General features: G+C 41.3%; 1 protein-coding gene across 1 annotated transcript in view; it reads right to left on the bottom strand.

Annotated features, from left to right (window-relative positions):
- The window catches only part of MCTP2 (multiple C2 and transmembrane domain containing 2), a 121,057-nt gene that overhangs the window by 72,140 nt on the left and 28,265 nt on the right, over window positions 1-20,652 (bottom strand). Inside the window, exons 6-10 of the mRNA XM_082321030.1 lie at window positions 12,599-12,741; window positions 11,728-11,804; window positions 10,413-10,524; window positions 8,746-8,781; window positions 60-224 (exon numbers count right to left, since the gene is read on the bottom strand). Of these exons, the coding sequence (XP_082177156.1) occupies window positions 60-224; window positions 8,746-8,781; window positions 10,413-10,524; window positions 11,728-11,804; window positions 12,599-12,741 (533 nt within the window). The remainder of the gene's footprint in view (window positions 1-59; window positions 225-8,745; window positions 8,782-10,412; window positions 10,525-11,727; window positions 11,805-12,598; window positions 12,742-20,652) is intronic.

Raw genomic sequence — 20,652 nt, 5'->3', positions numbered from 1 at the left:
AAAGCAACACCAAGTACCTTATTGGCTTCAGCAAACTTAAGGAAATCCTTAATACTTACCTTACTCTTGTATCTTTGATCTCCCAGTTTGAGGAGAATAAAAATCTCTGCCAAGCCCCCTCCAGGGATGTTCTTCCCCTCCAAGAGCGTGATGGTGACCAGCCCGTTCCACAACTGGTTCTTGCGCAAAGAGTCGGAGAGTCGCACACTCCGCATGAAACTCGACTGAAAAGCAAGTCAGTGACATGAAACATTTATACATGCAAACCCACATTTTTATGCCCAAACTGACTGTGATATGAAAGCACCAGAAGCGAGAGAGATACCACGATCCTCTAAGAGTAGGGAGGGAATGGAGGGCAGAAAGGTGCTATGGATTTTCTGCCTGTACTGTACTACGGCTGGCCCCGTGAAGGGATGATGCTCAGCATCAGAGCAAAATCAGCAGGGTTAGCTTAAACCACCAGAGAAGTCAACGACAGCTAATCTGGCTGAGCTTCTGCAAGAGCAGACCTTGAGCGTTGAGAGCAATCTGTTACTTTGGCTCAGGGAAAGACACAGGAGAGCGACAGGGAGGAGAGGTGGAAGAGGGGAGAAACTAAACTAAACTCTTAAATGTCTCCAGCTACGTCCATAAAATGCAGGTCTGTCCTTTCTGGGGAGACAGCCCACAATCATAAAGTCTATGGCCAGGTGAAAGGCTGAGCATGCATCTTCCACCTCCTCAATCACTCAACTGCCTGTCGTCCGCATTAGCTTTTTGCCTGCTGCCTTTGCAGCTCCTGCTTCCAGAACCCGAGCTCACGAATCAAAAATACTGATGCCTGCTGAAAAAACACTGACACCACCCGGCTTTTTATCTGAAGTTATGGTTACCTGGTAGCCACATTTGTTACCTTCGCAGCTTCATCCTACATAGCACGGCTGCGCTAACAGTTTGCTAACTGGCAATATTTTATTGGACAGAGGATGATTAAATAGGCCTTTATTTGGGAGGAGTGAGCTGGAAACATTAAAACTCAAGGCTATACTTTTCTTCTCGCAGTAAAAATCCTGCCATATTTTATTCTTGTGAAGCAACTTTTAACTCGCCACACTTTGGAGCTTCAATCATGTCATATACAGGTGGGAGCAAGACGGAGGAGAAGATTTCACAAGTCACTTTAAAACAGGACGTGTTAGCTTTAAAAGCAAGTAAGAAATGTTGTTGCTAAATAAAACGATTGCAAAAGCACCTGATGTCTGAAGATTACTTTTTATGGATCAATTACCCAGCAACAAAATTCTTAAATCATGGGTGGTGAACTCACAAATTTTTTACTCGCTTTTTACTGGTTAAAATACCCAACTCCTTGAATCCCACAAGCATATTAATATACTTCTATTTAAACACCCTGTTTGGCTTTCCTGGCACACTGATTAAAAATTCCTACCTTTAAAAAGAAAATGAGATTTTGATTCATAAATCCAGCTGCAATGTAATTTCGGTTTTTTTCTTTTTTTTTTTTCAAGTTCGTCTTTTAGGCCAAAAAGCTAAAGCATGACTGTTCCCATGGACATACTTCAAAGTCCCGGCAGATATATTCCTCCCTAAACACTGAACTATTTCAAAATCCTTTTTATAAAGAAGGGAGTAATGTCCACAAGGGATCAAAGGGCATTCTACAGTCTGGCAATCGCCTTAGAAAAATGGCAGTGCTTCCATGAAATATGCCCTAAAATAATTTTGCAGCTTGGTATGTCCTAATTTCGAATTGGATGTTTATCTTGGAAAGGCTTCTATCTAACTTGTCCATAAAACAGCTCCACTTAGCTCTATGAGCCCTGTGAAAATGGAATCCAAAGCTGGCTATTAAAGGGGCCTGGAGATTGCTTCCATATGGCGTAACAGCATGGGAGTGGAGGGCTAAGGCCTACAGCAGGCGCTGCTTGGCTTGAGCTCCCCATCTATCCATGGACACTCGTTGCATTACACCATAACATCTGGATTATTGCTTGTAATGTCCCTGGGAAATATCCACTTCCCATCAAAGCCTTTATCTATCTCAGTTGTACTTTGAACATTTTAGTATTTAACATAGTCATGTTTGATGTGATGTACTTGCTGCTTTAGGACCAAGGATTTTCCCTTCCTGCCCCCCCCCGCCCCCCCGCTCCTTCCTCAGAGGAGGAAGAGATATTTGATGTTAGTTCACACACACACAAAAAACCCCAGCAAAGTTTATTATCCACAGTACGATTTCTTTTAAAAACAAAGCATCCAGTTCTCTTCAAAGCTTCCAGGCTGAACACGAAAGACAGTTATTATCTCTCAGTTTTCAAATCAAATTTGGATTATTTTCATTTTTTAACCAGGCCCGTATTTTAGGGAGTCACTCAGTGTTGGGGATCTTCCTACCTAAATTCTGTAGCATACATAACCCCACCCTTTTAGCCACTGACTTGACAGTTCAAAGGACTGTTGGGAGGTACCAAAACCAGCCCAGATTCCACGCAGATCCAGGAAAAATCAGCACCTGCAACTTGGTATTACTAGAGCGCATTGCAATGCATCAACTCTAACCTTCCAAAACAGGTGGCCCCTAGCAAATGGCCTTGTGCACCCCCTTTCTGGATGGCTGCACAGCTGCAAAAGAGCTCTGTTCTCATCTCAGCAGAGGGGTACGCTGGTCTCCAGCTAACAGGACCTGGCTACTTTCTGGACAAGATCTAGCATCACTTTAGAGCATCACACTGGATAGAGAAGCAGAGATGTTTGCAATTGGTTTAGGGCATAGTGCTGATCTGCAGCACCTCGACACAGGCTTGATGACTGCAGTCTGTTTCCTACCTCCCCCAATGCAGCTCTGCCACCACCACAGGCCTCTCTCCAAATGGAGCAGCATGGAGCCCGGGATGGCTGCTTGCCTCGCACCCCTGCAAGACAGCCTGTCACGTTAAGAATGCATTGGATTTCCTGGACATGCCCAGGTCATTCCCACAGTGTGTGCTCAGCAGGTTTGGCACGTCTCCTGTGCCTCGTATCGTCTATGCATGCACCAAAGACCCACTCTGTGCATGCTCTGTGGCCACGTCTCCAGCCTCCCCGGGTACTTGGCAGGCTGTTCTTCTGACCACCCTGATGGAAATCCCAGCCAAACAGGCAGTGTCTCAGATTCCACTCAGTTTCTGGAAGGAAGCATGTCTGGGGAAACCCAGACGTGTGGTAGACCCACGGACCTGGACCATCAATGAGTCAACTTTAGTGTTGCCTGGGGAAGTCTGTACTACAGAAAATGCCTCCCAGGTGACAAGAAAATGCAATTGCATTATTTATTTTAAAAGTCTTACCTTCTCTCTGATATTTTGCACCTACTCATTTCAAACTGATTTACACAGAGTTAATTGATTAAACTTCACAGCCTCCCTCTGAGCTGGCAAAACTATTACAGAGCAAAGCGCAGAGAAATGCACTCATCAGTCTAATGAAGCTACTCAGGGGCAAAACAAGCACTTAAAAAAACCACCCCAAACACAACACTAACCTGCCTTCACAATGAGACACCAGAAAAGTCAAAGCCCCTCTCTACACTGGCCAGAAAAGGAGGACATAACTGCTTAATCAGTGACAATTTTAAAGTGGTTTTATCTTTCCAGCTCTTCCCTTTCCCTGTTACCTCCCAGGCTACGGATGCCTCTGCACTTGGGTACTTCAGCTCCTCCTGCTGCTGAACCCGAGCTCTTTCCAGCTGTGCTCCCAGACTGGATGCCAGGTCCTTCAGACCTCTCCTGCTATATTTTTCTGTGAACTCCCTGCAGTCAGCCAGCTCACACTCTGGCTACATCCCAGACCAAAGTAAAGGTGCCTTGCAGAGGTAAAATTGGCTGAAGCTAGGATCAGGCTATAGGGCTGGAAATTAGGAAACATATGCTTTATGATGGAAGTTGGCACATGTCCCAAGCACAAGACATTGGACAAGTTTGCTTATTCCTTCCTGCCCCTCCATTACTTATGAAATCAAGATAGCCCTGAGACCAGGAATTGAAGGGTTGTCTCCAGATAGAGCTCTGATTTTGGCTGGGCTCTGGGTGCAAATAACCAGTGATACCCTAAAGGTCACCTTTATGAGCAGTTCACTGCTCTAAAATTGATAACAACTTGAATAAAAAGCAGCCCTCAAATAAGCCGGACAGAAAGAAAATAGTAAGCACAAGAATATCCAGAAAGCTTTACTTTTAAAAAACAAATTAGATATTTTTAAAGTCTAAGAGCCCATGTTTACTGCAGATCCAGGGACTATGTAACATCAGGTAAGTAATGAGTAATCTTTCCTGAAGTAAAAGTATGGCCTGGTCATAGAGCAGGACCCTGCCATGTGAAGAACAGAAGACCGTTCTCCCTGCTGCCTAGCAAAAACATTTCCCCAGAAAACATCCCACGTCTCTGAACAGAAAAATTAAAAAATCAGTGCTCTCAACACCATTTTCAGAATCTGGTTTCTGGTTTCAAAATTAATATAAAAGCTTCGCACACCAACCTTCAATTTTTTGTTACTTTCTGGATCTTGTTTAAAGAAGAAAGCTGGACAAGAATGAGCAGGTGGTCCATATTCTGCCTTCACAGAGGCAAATACAGGAGATGAGCAAGAATGCCAGAGCTTTGCAGGGGAAAGAACCGGCTCATTGACCCAGCTTCACAAAATCCTTTGGGAACTTGAGTCTCCCTGCTAACACCATTTGTATATAATCTCCCTCTATAGGCACCCAGCAAATCCCCTCTGGTGCATCAGGGCTGCTTTCAAATCTGTCTCTCTTCCTGACACACACATACATGCCCCAAGTTCAAACTTGTTTTTGAAGCAATAAAGAGATGCAGAAAAATTGTACATTTAAATGACACAGCGAGGTGGCCAAGTGTGAAGCGAACCCATCTCTCACATCTTTCATTTAAAAGGATGAGACAGGACAACAGAAAGCCTGCTGCAATCCCTGTGAAGAGGTCAACGTTGAAACTGGGCCGCGTAATTTGCCATTTGAGAAAACAACAACACGCAGATATGAAGACTCTTTGGACCTCTCCTCATTAGGCAGGGAAACCATTTTGCAGAGGCAGTCTCCCCCTGGGAAAGAGGAGAGGGCAGCGAGAAAGGCAAGTGAACCGACACGAGATTGCCGCCACGATGCGTGACCCTGTGGCAAGCAAGTCCCTCCACTCTGTGAAATGCTCGGAGAGTGCCGCTGCCCACGGGGTATTGTGGGAGAAAGCCAAATACAATGAGGCAGGCAAAAATGAAACCTAACAGCCCACGCAGAAAAAAAGGAGAGAGAGGGATTTTCCCCTGCGATGAGATGCCAAGGAGCACTTGGGTCCGGTCAGCCTTTCAGCCAATTTATTCAATCAGCTTAGGCTATCAAGGTGGCAATTGTGTCGCTTTTGTTTCAGGACTGAACTGCTGCAGGTCAGTCCACCCCAAGCAAACCTGCTTATTTGCTTCATAGATGTTCAACACTTAAAGGTTAATCAGCTGTACAAATGCTGGAAATAATGCATGGGGCACTCAGGGTGAGACTCAAGCCACCCAGGACAAACAAGGCTACTGAGCATCAGCGTGTTGGGCTCCAGCAGGGACATCTACCAACTCCCTCTGCGCCCCAGATAGCCCCAGAAAGAAAAACAGAAAAGAGGGGAGAGCTTGCCAATACACAGATATGAGTGCATATATTAACATTGCCTAATAGTATCCTCTTCCCTTTGCAATGCCACCTTCCATGAGAAAAAGAAGAAAGCTGCACTCTTGGAGACAGCTCCCACAGAGGACAATGCTGTTCTGAGCTCCCATGAAAAATGAGGGATCTGGATGTGCTGCCATGTCTTGGGAGTCCGCCCAAATGTGTGATGATTCCCTTCTAGCAGCAGTGAAAAATATATACTGTGTAATCAACAGATAGCTAAATCATCCAGTTCAACAGCTCTTGCACCAAAATGATTTAAAAGACAATATTCAGTTGCTGAAAACCTTCCTGCTTACTATCTGTAATGACTGAGACAACCATAGCTAGACTGGAGATCTTGTACTACTGTTGTTTTCGTTGTTGTCTGAAATACAGCTTTTTCTTCAAAAAGCAAGTGAGCTCAGAGAACACACAGGAAGAGGGCACGGTATCCACAACCGCTCAAGTGAACCCCTTCGCCAGTCTGGCATGGGGTTGCATCAGGTACTAATGGCATCAACAGGCGTACTAACCATCTGGGGTGAATTTGGGAAGGCAGGCAGAATCCCGTAACTGATGCGACAAGACTCATTTAGGACACTGATGTGCCAAATCTGCACTAAGATAACATAAAACAGTCAAATTAGAGTATAACCAGATTTCTTTCATACAGGCAATACAGTTTTTAAAAAAGCTGTGAAAGTTATATTCATTTTGTCCATCCTTAAAATAAGTAATTTTCCCTGTATTTGTAGAAGAAAAGCTAAATATTACAATACAGGTCAGCTATAGTTCAGTGCAAAAAAAAAAAAAAAAAAAAACAAACCAGGAAAACCATTTCAAATAGAAAACTTTTATTTGCCTAACCCTAGAGATGAAATTTAGATCTGTCTCAGTTCAGCTGCTCAAATGGAAAGTATATGGCCTTTTTCTCCTGCAACAACCAACCAGAGTCAGCTCAGTAGCCAAAAAAGAGACGAGTTTGTGTATCTGTTACAGAGCTCTCTCCATTTCCCCTGCCCCCCTTATTCCCGTATCTTTATCTCGTCCAGCAACATTGTTTTCTACCCCATCATACTCTCTGGCTATTCTTCCATAACCTCTTGTGCCTTCCCTAGACACCTATATTCCCCATGCACACAATTTTTCTTTCTAGCCTTTATGTTCTGCCACAAACTGCTAGTACTGCTTCCACAGACCAGAGTTTCCTAACTAAAGATGGTTATTGATGTACAGTACTAGTGTTTTAGTGCAGTAGCAGAATCAATAAACTAGGAAATACTGCTTTGTCAGATTTTTCCAGCGCATGCTGGGAAATATTTTTACTGCCTTTGGATGGTCACAGAGCTTTTCTTTAGAGATCACACTGGAGCATGAACTGTGTCTTCCCTAGGAAGAACTGAAGCTCTCCTACCCTCTAGTGACTGGAACAGAATAGAGCACAGGGTTGCAACTCTTTTTTTTTTTTTTTTTTTTTTTCCTCCTTTAAACAACACTTTCATTTCCCCTAACTCAGTACCATGCTTTAGCATCTCTTAATTTTATTTAAAAAGATGCTAAGGCACGAGCCAGAGTCTTGAGAACTGAATGACCTTCCAGTATGGCTTACAGCTAAAGGTCCAGAAACCTGTATGTAAAAAAAATTATTCAAAATGCAATGAGATACAGGGTACAATCAAAAAAAAAATTCCAGTGACAGCAACCAAGACAGAAGTTTGGCTATTCTGGACAAAAAGGACCAGAGTTTAAAAACCTGGCTCCCTTCCCCAGAACCCAAAGCCAACCAGCGTCAAGAGACAGCTGTGTGTGCATGCGTGAGAAAAAGCGGGATCAAGCTACACTGATTGAGTGAGGGCACAGTAATTTCCAGAGCTTTAGTTAAAAACTAAAGTGCTGAGCTTTTCAATTATTCCATCACTTTCTGTCATACGGCATTCAGGGATGCCTGGCGGCTCTCTGTGCTGAGTGCCGCAGGAAGGGCCGCGTTATCCCTGGAACCAGGGCTCGCCAAGCTGCCGTCCAGCTCCAAGGGCTGTACTTTGCACTTCTTCTATTGACAAAAATATACTTGCTGGCACAATACCTGAGAGGGTTGGCTCCTCTACATTGCACATCACAGTTGTAATGAATAAAACAAGAGGAGGTTAATTATTCAATTTATTTAGGCACAAACCAATGGTTATATAGGGAAAATATCAAGATGCATATGTGTTCTCGTAAGAGCTAAATTCTGCTTTTCAGAAAGTTAGACTGCATAGCTCTCAAGCTGGGTACTAGGGCCTGCAATTTCTATATCATTGTTATTTACTCAATAGCAAATTAAAGCTTTACAGAACAAATAAAAAGCCACAGCCTGTTTCCTGAAAAAGTTAAAATCTAATGCAAGAATGGGACAGTACAGGAATATAAAAGTAATGGAAGCCTGCAGGGATACTACACAAGACCAAGGAAAGCAAGTTATGTAGATATGTAGCAACACACAAATCTCAGAAATCCTGTTACATTGCTGGTAATGAAAACTGCCTGCTCAGTTTCCATCCCAAGAACAAAAGAAATTTCAAAACCCACAGGAGTAACCAGAAGAAATACTGCCTCACAAAATTCTTCCCATGGCGAGAGGTGACCCAATCGATTAGACTGGGATCCAGGAGACCCATGTTCAACTCCAGTAGCAACTACCGTCCACCTCTCGGGTATCCTTAAACAACTCAAATACTTTACAGCTCCTTTTTTTGATTGAATTTACATCCATTTCCTTACTATAGACAGTTTTTCTCTCTTTCTACAGCTCTTTGCTGAATGAGGTCTTACTCTTGCTTGCCACTAGACGCTACCATAGAGCCTACAATAAGAAAACAGCAGCAATTTCTCATCACATTGAAAAAAAAATCAAAAAAGCAAAGGGTTTCACAGCCACCACATTAAGACAGGTTGCATCTATTCTTCAGAGTTTTCCTATGTTTACCCTTTCTCTTTCAGAGGAGGGCACAGATTTTGGGGAGGACTCTTTTTTTTTTTTTTTTTTTTTTTTTTAAGAGAAAAAAATACGGATTACCTTGGATGAAGTTCGCTTCTTCCGACTTGACCATCTCTATTCATGGGTCCCCACCATCGTACAAAAGAGAATCGAGAGAGAGGAAACAGAGGAGTAAAATGGAGAAAATGTTTAGTAAAATAATTCAAACAGCAGCTTATCAAATGTATTAGAAAAGCTTATTACTAAGTAGGAAGCTGGATCTACAACTGCATTCATCTACCTCCCCTCTCTCATGGAACATAACAATCAACAAACTCAAAATACCTGCATTGCACCAAAGAAAGAGGAAATAAAAAAAAGTAATCAAGAATAAAAAGTGGAGAGACCCAGAGCCATTAGTAAGAAACATGGCTTATACTTTTGGTGCCATCTGGTTCTACAGTAAGCTAATTTAAAAAGGAAAAAAAAAAAATCATCTTGCTGTTAAGTGCTAATGTGGACAGAGCCATTTCACTATTCTGCTTCCACTGGAAATGGCTGAGCAATTTGCATTTGAAATATGAGGGCTTAAAACATCATCTTTAAAAAAAATTACAGCGTGCACCAACTCTTCTATCATCTGCACTCTGAATGTTAACTAAGCACCCAAGAGTACCAAAAGCTGCTACTTTAAACCAATGTATTTTCTGTCTCACTGGCTAGGTCCACTTTAGCCCATGCCTTCGTAAAAACCCCAGAAGAATTCCTGAGGTTCTTTTGGCTAAACTGTTTTTTTGCTAAAGTAACTTTATGGCTTTGCTTCACCCCTTCCTGCAATCCAGTGACATGTGTGCCAACAACACTCTCCTGTACAAGTGAGAGGGGGAATTCGCATCCCAGACCAAAGTCATCTCATAACACAGATAAATAAATACAACAACAGTGTTTTGAATGTTGTCATTAAGATTTCAAATAATCACACATTGAGGTAGAAATAACTCTACAATTATCTTAATATTAATTGAGATTTTACAATTCTCAAAAAGACAATTATCTGAAAAAATAAATAATGAATGGCAGATGTCCCACATTAGCTTTTTCTTATTTTGCTTTCCAACCCCTTGAAACATTTACGTTTCTATAAATAATCCCAGACAAGAATTCCATACTTATAATTCAATAATGTGCTGTAAACAGCAACTTTCATACTAGACTATATAGCCAGGGTTTTTACAAGCAATGTCTTCCTCTCAGTCAGTGTGCTCCTCTGCAGGATTGGTGCAGTTTAAGTCTTAATACCAAATCTCCACTTTTAGATTTCACACAGATATATTTTTTCATTGGCATGGAAAAAAAAAAAAGAAAAGAAAAAAAAATTATTTTTTTTTTTTAAGTGCTAAACTCCTAGGTGGAAATCAGAAAATAGTATGCTCTGGAATAGCAATGACAGCAGGTATGGTTCATACATTCACTTCAGCAACCTGCACGTTGCAGTGACGGATACCACACCCCTGATACACGGAGAGCACTGCCACAGCGCGCATCACAGCTACGAGATAGAACCATCCAGCTACAGATGTCCAAGCAACTTCTACCCAGTTAAATATGTGGTTTTTTCTGAAGTTATGATTTAACTTGATTTCAATATTGAGTCTCAGAGGATGAAAATAAAGGTGGCATTTCCAAGTAAATCAGATTAGGCCTGCTCTTCCCCCCCAAAACACACACACATTGCAGCTATAAATTCGATTTCCTAAGCCACTTACATTTCTCTTGAAGTCTTCTTGCTTGACTGCTAGACTCAAGTTTAATACAATCACTCCCATGTCATCTTCTAAACTGTTGGGATCTTCCAGTTTTAAAACCTGTTCAGTCGTTCTACAAGCAAAAAAAAGATGTGCATTTATTGACTCCAGTTAACTCGAGTTCATTATTAAAGGTCACGCTGAGCTGTGCAAATTTCAGCTTCTTGTCTGAAATTCCCTGTATTGAGTTTAAATGTTAAAACAGAAAATCTGGAGCGTTCCTCCTTAGTTCTGACAAAATACACCCCCTATTAATAACACAGCATGGTGTTTCTATAGCATTGCTTAATACTCATAACTCTCCACATGCAGACACATGCCGAATTAAGTTACTACTACCTCCACTTCACAGGGAAGAAGTGTGACAGGGAAACTCATCCAAGTGAATTTTCCAACATTAATGGCCAGGATTCGACTCTGGAGATATTTATTCTGCCTTATCTCTGCCTGCGTTTAATCTCCTTCCATGACTCAGTTCCCTCTCTGAAAACGGGAATGCTGGTATTTACCTGGTGGCACTACCTCACAGATAAATTCATTAATATTTCTAGAAATTCAGATACAACAGCCATGGGAGCTATAATATACCCGCACAGGGAGAACTCATTTTCTCCAAAAAAAAAGTCGCGCTGCGAGGGAGTATAAAAGCGAGAACTAAAACTTGAATTCCTGGCTTCCAGCTCCACATTGAGACCAAGCAGCAGCAGCAGCAGCAGACAAAAGGCGCAGGGCTTGCCTCCGCACTAAATCAGGGCCAGATGAGCTGCTGCGGGGATGGCTGGCTGCGGGGGGAGGCTGGAAACGGGGCGCTCACAGCCAGCCAGGCAAACCGCTCCCCAGCCCAATTATATACAGAAAAAGGCACCCCGCGCTACGTGGGGCGAAGAGGGGGTCTCAACCTTCTCCCCTTTCTTCTTCCACCTCCATAAATTATTCTGGTGTAGCTCTCGCTAAACAATGCCACATATAGAAACTCTTATTCTTATTCCTAGACATGAAAAGGAAAGGACACCTTCTGCTGAACTGGGATCATCCAGGTTGGATCTGAATCCTGTACTAACGCTGCATAAAAACATACGTGTACAGAATTTGTACAAGCGATTTGTACATGTACTCATGTGATTTCTTTTTTTTTTTTAAATGTGCTTCCCACCCTTCTATCAAAATAAGTTTTCATGAATAGACAAATTCCAAGCTAGAGCTAAAGCGTTTAATTATTTTCCTATGTTTCTCAATCAAGCTGCATTAACAACCTTTAATTAAACAAATTCATTACCTATTGAGTTCAAGTTCAGCGAGTGCTACAAATGCGGAACCCATGAAGTCTGAAGAGGTTAAATCTCGATCGTACACCTGGTATCAAAATAAAATAAATATTTATAATTTTCACATCATAAGCCGGTTTTATCCTGGCCGATAAAAGAACAGATATTTTAAGCCCTTTCTGTTCATTTTCGTATTTGAAAGATCAAAGCTTAGATATAATTCAGGGATAATTTTCCACCTCCCTGCTTTCATTTGTATTTTTAACTAAATATTTAAACAGCATTTTGAAAGTATCTTCTTAATATTATGTAAACAGAGACATGTGTGCTGCTACGGATTGTGCCTGTTCCTTTATGCTCTGTGCGATAGCATAATGAAATGCTGCACAAAAATCAGGTACTTCTGGCTACAGATGTTTTAGCAATTAGTGCTCGCAACTGGTAGCTTGCAGTTCTGGTAACTGTAACGTTACTCATAATGAGGAAAGGCTTTACTACTTGTCACGGCTGCATCCCAGGTAATAATTCTGTTCAACCCAGCCAAATTACACTCTTTAAACGTGCTTATGAAACCGCTATTGGTTTCACTGAGTTTGCACAAGCACGGTGAGAGCGAACAGAATTTAGCTCCATAGCTTTAAACATATCCAGTCAAGGAGTTTTATTTCAACTTGGGTTTTTGCAGACGGAAAGCAAAACATGCGAGTAAAATCTGGAAAAGACATATGTGCATTTTAATTTGAAATTGCTGAAACTCTTAAACCGGATTGTGTTTTATGTTACGCTGCTACAGTGAATAAAAATCAATACGTTTCTAAAGTTGAAAATAATTACTTAACAAAATATTGACCCATCGTTCAAAAATCTAAACACCAAACTCACCTTGATCCAGAGTTTTTGATCGAGGGTCTGTACAGGCAGTACAACAGTTTCATCCCAAACTGGGTTGAGGTTCTTGTAGACTACTCTACTTTTGTATAGAGTTTTCCCGTTCAGTTTAAACTTCACATATGGGTCACTTGTACCTGCGATAATTAATAAAAAATAAATTAGCATCCCCCCACATAACCCCACACCTTAAATTATATTTTCATAAAACAATAAATAGCAATAATAAACAGTAATGAATTATTTTATATGTACATGCATATACTTAATTACCTATATAAAAATTGCTAGTTCATACAGGAAATCTATAGAACAGAACCAGAAAGTTGTTTGAAAACAGGCAACAAAAATTTTTCATAGTTTGCTTGATCTCTGCTGTATTATTCTTGAAGAACGCTAATTATTCTTTAGTAACTTAGTTAACATTTTAATTTGGGAAAAGAGCAAACAGAAGCAGGGATGGAGGACTATTTACAGGCCAACTAACAACACAGACCATGGAAGAGAGAAAAATGTGATCCTGTGACTACGAATATATGAAAAGGCCAAAACTCAAAAGCATCGTAACTTGGATAGGAGCTCCAAGGAAACCAGTAACAATAGCTAAAACACCCGTCAGGATTTCATTACTGGTGTCACTTGCCAATTTACTTAAAACCATAGTTCAAGTTTCAGTGAAAAAATGCTGGCATTATTCACCAGCTCAGGATAAAAACCACACACAGAATAGACTCTGTAAAGACAACAGGATGTGTTCAGGTAACACATTTTTTAATCCAAGCGGCACAATTTGCCATGGCAATAATGTCCCATATTTTTATGGAGCAGATGTCCATGCACAGAGCGTGAGGCTCATGCCACTCGGCAGCAATAGAAAGACTTGCAGCTGTCAAAGGAAAACAGAAGAGGGAATCAACTTTTTATTATTGTTATTAAATTGGTGGCATCTGCACTAATGCCAACCACCATGCAGGACACCATACAAAAGGGGGAACAAGGTACGCGAAGGATTTAACTAGGTGGTTGATTTAGCAATGTATACAGACTTTGCAAAAAAATCCTACAAGCTGCAAATAAGGGAAAGAATAAAAATGAGGTGTCGCAGCATATACAATTAACTGATCCCAGGTGCCGTTCATCTGTCATATCCAATATTGTCTGTATTGTACCTCATATTTGGAATTAAACTTCCCTCTTAACAGTTCAGTTTCATTAGAGGAATAACAGCTAACGTGATGGTTCTGGCCGCCCCCCAGCCTGCAGCGTGGGCTGCCAGCAGGAAAAGACCGACTCCTACACCAGGCTTCACATTCAGAAATAATCTGAACCTGTCCTCCCTGGTTCCCACTGAGATACTGGCCGACAAACGCATGGCAGTTCAGGATAACCCAGCGTAAGACCAATACTCGGTCTTGTCAGTAGTTTGGTGAAACGGTGAGAATGTGAAAAATCCATCTTTAAACATCCAAAGCTCTGACCAGTGTTATGTGAAGACAGACTTAGACTCAAGAAAAAATAGCTATGTGTTAGCATCTATTTGGAATTATGTAGCACTGTAAAGAACTGTGTTCCTGGGACACACAGACTTATTTTTAAGAATTATAGAAAGCTTTTATTCTGTTTTAATTTCAAAAGGGAAGAGTTGTAGAGCCCTGGCCAATTCTGCACATAAAGGGTGTTTCATTCACAGAAGGAAAATATCAGTTGGTTTTCAAATACTATCTGCAGCTGATCCTTTTGCTAAATAGGAATTGTTGAAATCAATCCCTTTTCGCGAAAAATGCTACAACTTAAAAGAAGTTTCTTTTCCTTCTCTTTTAGGAGAGAATAATAATAAGGGCCTGATCCAAAGGCAGGGAAGTCAGAGGGCAGCTTCTCATTGTTTTCAATGGGTTAGGACTAGACCTTTCCCTGGAATACTTCTCAGAACTGTGATTATACTCTTATATAAAATGTACAGCTTAAAACCAGCACACTTTCCACAATGACAGGGAATACACAGATAAATTATAGCTCCACAATGTGGGCAGTAGCCCTCAGAGGACGCAAAAGTTGAAAAATAACAGCACTGAGCTCTTTGGCGTTAGTTTCTTCCAGCTCCTTTAAAAAGAAAGAAAAAAAAAAAACGAACTGGCTTTTATTTACAGGATAAGCAGGAGCAAGCTGCATTATTAAAAAGAACAATAATAGTAGTAATAATAATGTCCACAACCTATTCTGTGCATGAAATAGCCACTGGCTGAGACAAGGAAAGCAACTGATGAAATGAAAGCATGAGGAGGGCGATGGAGGCAGGTGGTCTATGGCCATAACTCATCTGCTTTTGGCACAGAAAACCCATGAACGAGAGCAAAACCTGAAAAGAGAGAAAAAGAGGAGAAAGAGAAAGCAAACAGCCAGCAAGTTCAATAACTGCAAGTATAAAACTCCAAGCCCTTTCTCCAAGGATGGGAAGAAAGAAGACTGTAGCTAAGTAAGCATCCCAATTGCATTATTGCTCTGAAAGCTTTCCAGGTTGTTATACAGTAAAGGAAAATAAAAGAGGGGGAAGGGATGCCCAGCACTGCTCATGTGAGCCAGGCTTTAGCAATCATTCTTATATATATATATAAATGTCTTCCTTTATATTTACATATATTTATATATATAAAAACATATATATGTATATAAAAGAAATATATATTTATATAAATATATATATTTTTTTTTATATAAAAACACATAAAAAACAGTGAGGGAAAAAAGCTATAATAAAAAGAGGCCTTTAATTAAATAAGATTGCCACTCTGGGATCAGGCCTTCATGCTTGTCAGCTTACTCTCAAAATAAACATCTCAAACCGGGGCCTCAGTGGTGTCACTTACTCCGGCAAGGCACACTGGGTAATCCCTCGCTATCTTGACAGCTACATAATGTTCAAACTGTTTCACGGGTGAACAGCGGCACTTGCGCGAAAGAAAATATTAATGCCGGGAATTAATAGAAAAAGGGATGATGGTTTACAAAAGCCAAACAAGGAAAAGGTGTCAAGTTAGTACCAGCGTTAATTGTTCGGGAAAATAATTGCGGAGGGGCACGGGTTTCGGCGGCGCTCGCCTGTCTGGCTGTCAGAGGGGTAACATCTCAACTAGGCAGGAGGGGGAAAGGGGTCGGCGGCGCGGGATCATACAAATGACGGGCTGACACCTCCGCGCCAGCAAACAGATGGACTTTCACCTGCACAGCGGGGGCTGGCACGCACCGGGGCTCAGTGGCGTTTGTTCGGACGGACCTGGATGGCCAGGAGAGAAATGATGGGGGTGGATATGGCACCCCAGCCCCTTTTGGGTCTTTCAAGGCTTCCCCCAAGTTGCTCCTAGGATGTTGACGAAGCTCCTGTACCTCCCTGGCTCAATGTGCCCATTTCTGTTTTTCTTTAAGATGCCCCAGAGTGTGTTCAGGTGATCAAAATAGGTTAAAAAGGAGACAGGGAATGAGAAATAAGTCAAGTGGACAAGCTTTGGCTGACAGAACAAACAGCAGACTGCAAATTATTAACTGCATTTGAATTCAAGGCTTGAAGCCCTCTGGATTCAAGATCGGAAAGACGTCTGGATCTATTAACAGCTATTTACTAGAGACAATCTACAATCTAGCCAGAAAAACATAACTTTTCAAAAAAGTGCCTAGTGTTTTTAGAGATGAACCGGTCTAAAAAAGGATATATTTTTTTATAATTTTCCTTTAAACATGACAGGCACCTGATAATTTTCTGAAGAAGCTAGGCCATTAATAAAGTAAAAAAATAAAGCTTTTCAGCAACCATTTCCTAGTGAAGGCAACCAAGTCAACTTTTAAGCACATGCACCCAGGCTCTTCTGCAATGCAAGGTCTGAACCTGTTCATCTCGGTCACATCAGCTTTAACCATGCGTCAATGGGGTAACGCGAGGAGACTGATTCTTCTTGAAATCAGTTGAGAATTTACCCTGAGAAAAGTACTTCTCTGGTGGGAAAAGCAAGGTGTGATGCTTTGAGGCTAATTTAAATGTTACGCAATGACAAGAAGGTTCCCACACAGTAAAATATATGGACAAAATATATAAAACAAGCAGGATCATCTGCTTCTCAGCCTAAAACAAACCCAGTAAAAGTAAAAAGAAAGGATGACCTCTAAAAAAGTCATTCCATCAGCTGGACCTGTTTTCTCATTAGAGAAAGAACATGCATCTCAATAGTGATGCTCCCTTGAATTCATTTCCATAATATCCATTTTACTTCCTATTTTCTTTCACTAACACTTAAAAGGCAACAAGTGCAGGCAGACCAAACACCAGTTAAAATTTGAGCAAGCTTCAGTGAGCGAAAGTTGCTGTGACACAGCAGCAGGACAGGGTTTAGTAGCCCAAGAAACTGTTAATGTTGTTTTTAAATGGGTACTGCTGCCCTCTAGCAGCTACCGAGAGATGTATCACATCAACTGTGTTTAATACTATTACACACTTGCTTCATAATTAGGAAAAAAAAAATAAAAACCCAAAAAACAAACAACAAAACCAGAAGATCCAATATAATTTCAAGCCACACACTATTTTATAGGAGTAAACTTACTGGAAATGTAGCATATGAAACAAGTCTCGTTACATAAATAAATTTTAAAAATTGCCACCAAGTTGCCTTAAGATCCTGAAAAATCAAAGAATGTGAAACATAACCAATACCATCTTAAGTTTTGGTTAAAAACCTAAATTTTAATCTGAAGAAGGAAATGAAGGATTTATTTTATGTGCACAAAAAGAATAAATTTCTTAAAATCTTCCTAGAAATAGAATTACTGAAGTTATTTATAACAAGGAGTAAAAGACACTTTAAAATGGAACACACACACACTTTTCTTTTTAAGTGGAAAACCACTTTATTCTTGTAGTGAAATAGCTACGATCAAGGTTTAAAGGGAAAATCGGAAAAAAGTATTGCACTGGCAGGAAATTTAGGTAATTTTGGAAAGTTTTGTGCCCAGCTAGTTTTACATGGCCAGATGGAAGTGAAACACTGCTTGGAAACAAGCATCACCAATAGGTTCCAAGGGAAAATAAACCAACAAACAAACAAAAAACCACCACCACAAAAACCAGTAAACCAAACAGACCAGAGAATTGTTAAGAATGCATACAAACCCACAGTTGATGGGGAAAAAAAAAAAAAAAAAGAAGGAAAAAAGCCTGAACTGAATATTCATAGAATGAAAGAAGCAGATGCAGGATGTTCTATGCAAGACACTTCAGAAATAGTGTTTAAAAAAAAAAAAAACAAACTAAAATAAACAAACCAAGAAAAAACCCAAGACCCTACCAAAACACCATTAGTCCAACTGAACATCGTATTCCCAGTTGGAGCACAGGTATGAACTCACAGGAGGCCACGAGGATAGGGCAGAAGCCACTTTCAAATTACTAGTCAGCACTGAGGACCTTTGGTGTAAATAGTTGCATATTCTTGTAGTTTCAGCCTTTGGCCTTATAAAATCTCCTCACAGGGGTCCCAGAAACACCCAGTATGAGCTGCTAACACAGGCAGCTGCCCCAAAGAGCCAACTCTGACAACTGATAGAGCCTGATCAGTTTAAGAAACCTGTTATCTAAATTACAATTACCTACAAAAGAAGAGTCATAGGGTATTCTCTGGGTCCTACGTATTCTCTACCAGTGCTGCCATCCTTGTATTTCTTAATCTAACATTAATTTATCAAAGGTGGCTAGACACATTAGATTCATTGCTTTTGTTTTAACTTAATTTTGCATTCATTTCCCATGGCCAGTCCAGGAGGGAGCCTTGCAGGGATCACTGTGCATAAGGGCAAAGTTTCAGCCGCACACGTTGCACTTCCAGAAACGGGACTTGGCGCACACAAATGCTCCCAGCAGAAGCTGCTGTACGTATTGCTACACGGGATCCAGAAAACATCAAAATAAGTACCCAGCATCATTCAAATTCTTAGCATTTGTAAATTAGCCATGATTACGCCTTTCAAAAAAGAAGTGTGAAAAATTGCCTAATACATCTCAATAATTAATAAATCTGAAGGACTAATGATCTAATTGCAGATACTCTGAAAACAGAGAAAGTCTAAATTAATCAGCGTGTTTGCAGGGAACGATTCAGCCTAATTGCTCTGAGCATTTGCGTTCCAAACAATGGACTTGCTCTAAGCTGACAAATGCCCAGCACAGCACAAACACATCCCTTCCTCCAGCATCCTGGTATCGGCATGGACCCGGGCAGCGGATAGCCCAGAGCTATCAGGGGTGGGCTACTGCATGTTCATTACTGCTTAAAGTTAAAAGGACACGCTATTCTGCCCTCTTTCATTTTATTTTGCCCTTGGGAGACTGAGCTTTGGCACAGCCCACACTGATGTTAGGAGCTGCCCATGCAGCAGAGCAGCACGGCCTCTCTGCCAGCTCCAGGAGCGCACCGGGACCCTCTAGCAGTGGGTGCTGTTAGATGTGAGAGCAGATGATGATGTGCTCTGGATAGGGGAGGTGGGATGCACCCAGAAAGGTGACAGCACTTTCTGTGTTCCTGCAATGCATCCTGCTCCTTTTGCACGGTCAGCTGTATCACAAGAAGAAAGAAATGAGAGTAAAAACCGAAGTGCAGCAACAGGAAGCAACAAGGGAATCATGAAAGAAAGAGAGGGGTGAGGCACAAATATCCTGTAAAAATCTAAAAACTACAAGACTATGTGGAAAAGAGACACACACATAATTCAGGCTGGAGCAACACAGCTGGGGGAGGGGGGAAGACTGCAACCACAGGCACTTACTAGCTGACATCACATCCGAGAAATATATTTCTTGTAACCACACCATTTAACAGATGAAAAAATATACTCAAACTTTGCAAGTACAGGACTTGGAAACAGGAGCAGCTTCTCACCCTTGCAGGCAACTCAAACCCCAGTTTGTTTTTTCTTACAGTGGCAGAGCTGGGTTTGTCAATTCAAGGAAGGTAACGCTTCCTTACAGCTGTGGCATCACATTGCTGCTCGGTGTCACAGCATCACCGTTGTGCAAAGGTGACTCGTACAGGCAGCAACGTGCACAGTCAGAGCATCTCAGAGTCATGAGGGAGCAGGACATTTCAGATTTCATTAGACTGACTCAAACGAACATGAGGCATCACCCTGCCCTGTGAAAGCGAACCAGCAAGTACAAATGGGCTCCAGCCTCTCCCAGTTCAAAGCATCTGGCGCTGGAACTTGCAAGCTTCACAAAAAATGGCTCAACGAGGCCATAAAACCATGAAGGGTGCAACAAAATGACAACACTTAGAGCACTGATGATTAAGAATGTTTAATTTTTTTTAAGCCAAATAAGATATAGTGTAATTATCTCTGTATTCTGCAGAACTGCCAGTGCTTCACAGATATTTAATTAATAAAATAAGTTTCTGCTTTCTTACTACAGTATTAAAACTACATAGATCACAAACTCCTTGCCATCACCAAGATTCATCATGTCATCTAGTAACAGTAATATTTTAAAAAGGACACAAAACCCAAACTTTTGCTATTGTGTATGTACACACACAGATCCATAACCTTCAGTGTTTGGTTCATCAATTACAAGAACTACAAATACAGGACCCATGCACTGTCTAACAATAAGCACCAAAGGTACACGCAGGTGATGTGAATGCTGCTTGCCAAGCGCACTTTACCATGCTCTATACAACTACCTGAAAGGAGGTTGTAGCAAGGTGGGGGTCGGTCTCTTCTCCCTAGTTACAAGCAATAGGACGAAAGGAAATGGCCTCAAACTGCGCCAGAGGAAGTTTAGGTTGGATATTAGAAAAAATTTCTTCGCTGAAGGGGTAGTCAGGTACTGGAACAGGCTGCCCAGGGAAGTGGTTGAGTCTCCACCCCTGGAGGTATTTAAAAGAAGGGTAAACGTGGTGCTCAAGGACATGGTTTAGTGGTGGACTTGACAGTGATAGGTTAACGGTTAAACTCAATGATCTTAAGGGTCTTTTCCAACCTTAACGATTCTATGATTCTATTATTTGGTT

Source organism: Platalea leucorodia (assembly GCF_965183815.1).
Source record: "Platalea leucorodia genome assembly, chromosome: 9".
In the NCBI taxonomy this organism is placed as follows: domain Eukaryota; kingdom Metazoa; phylum Chordata; class Aves; order Pelecaniformes; family Threskiornithidae; genus Platalea; species Platalea leucorodia.
The sequence above is the reverse complement of the archived record's forward strand: the minus strand, read 5'-3'. Positions and strand labels throughout refer to the sequence as shown.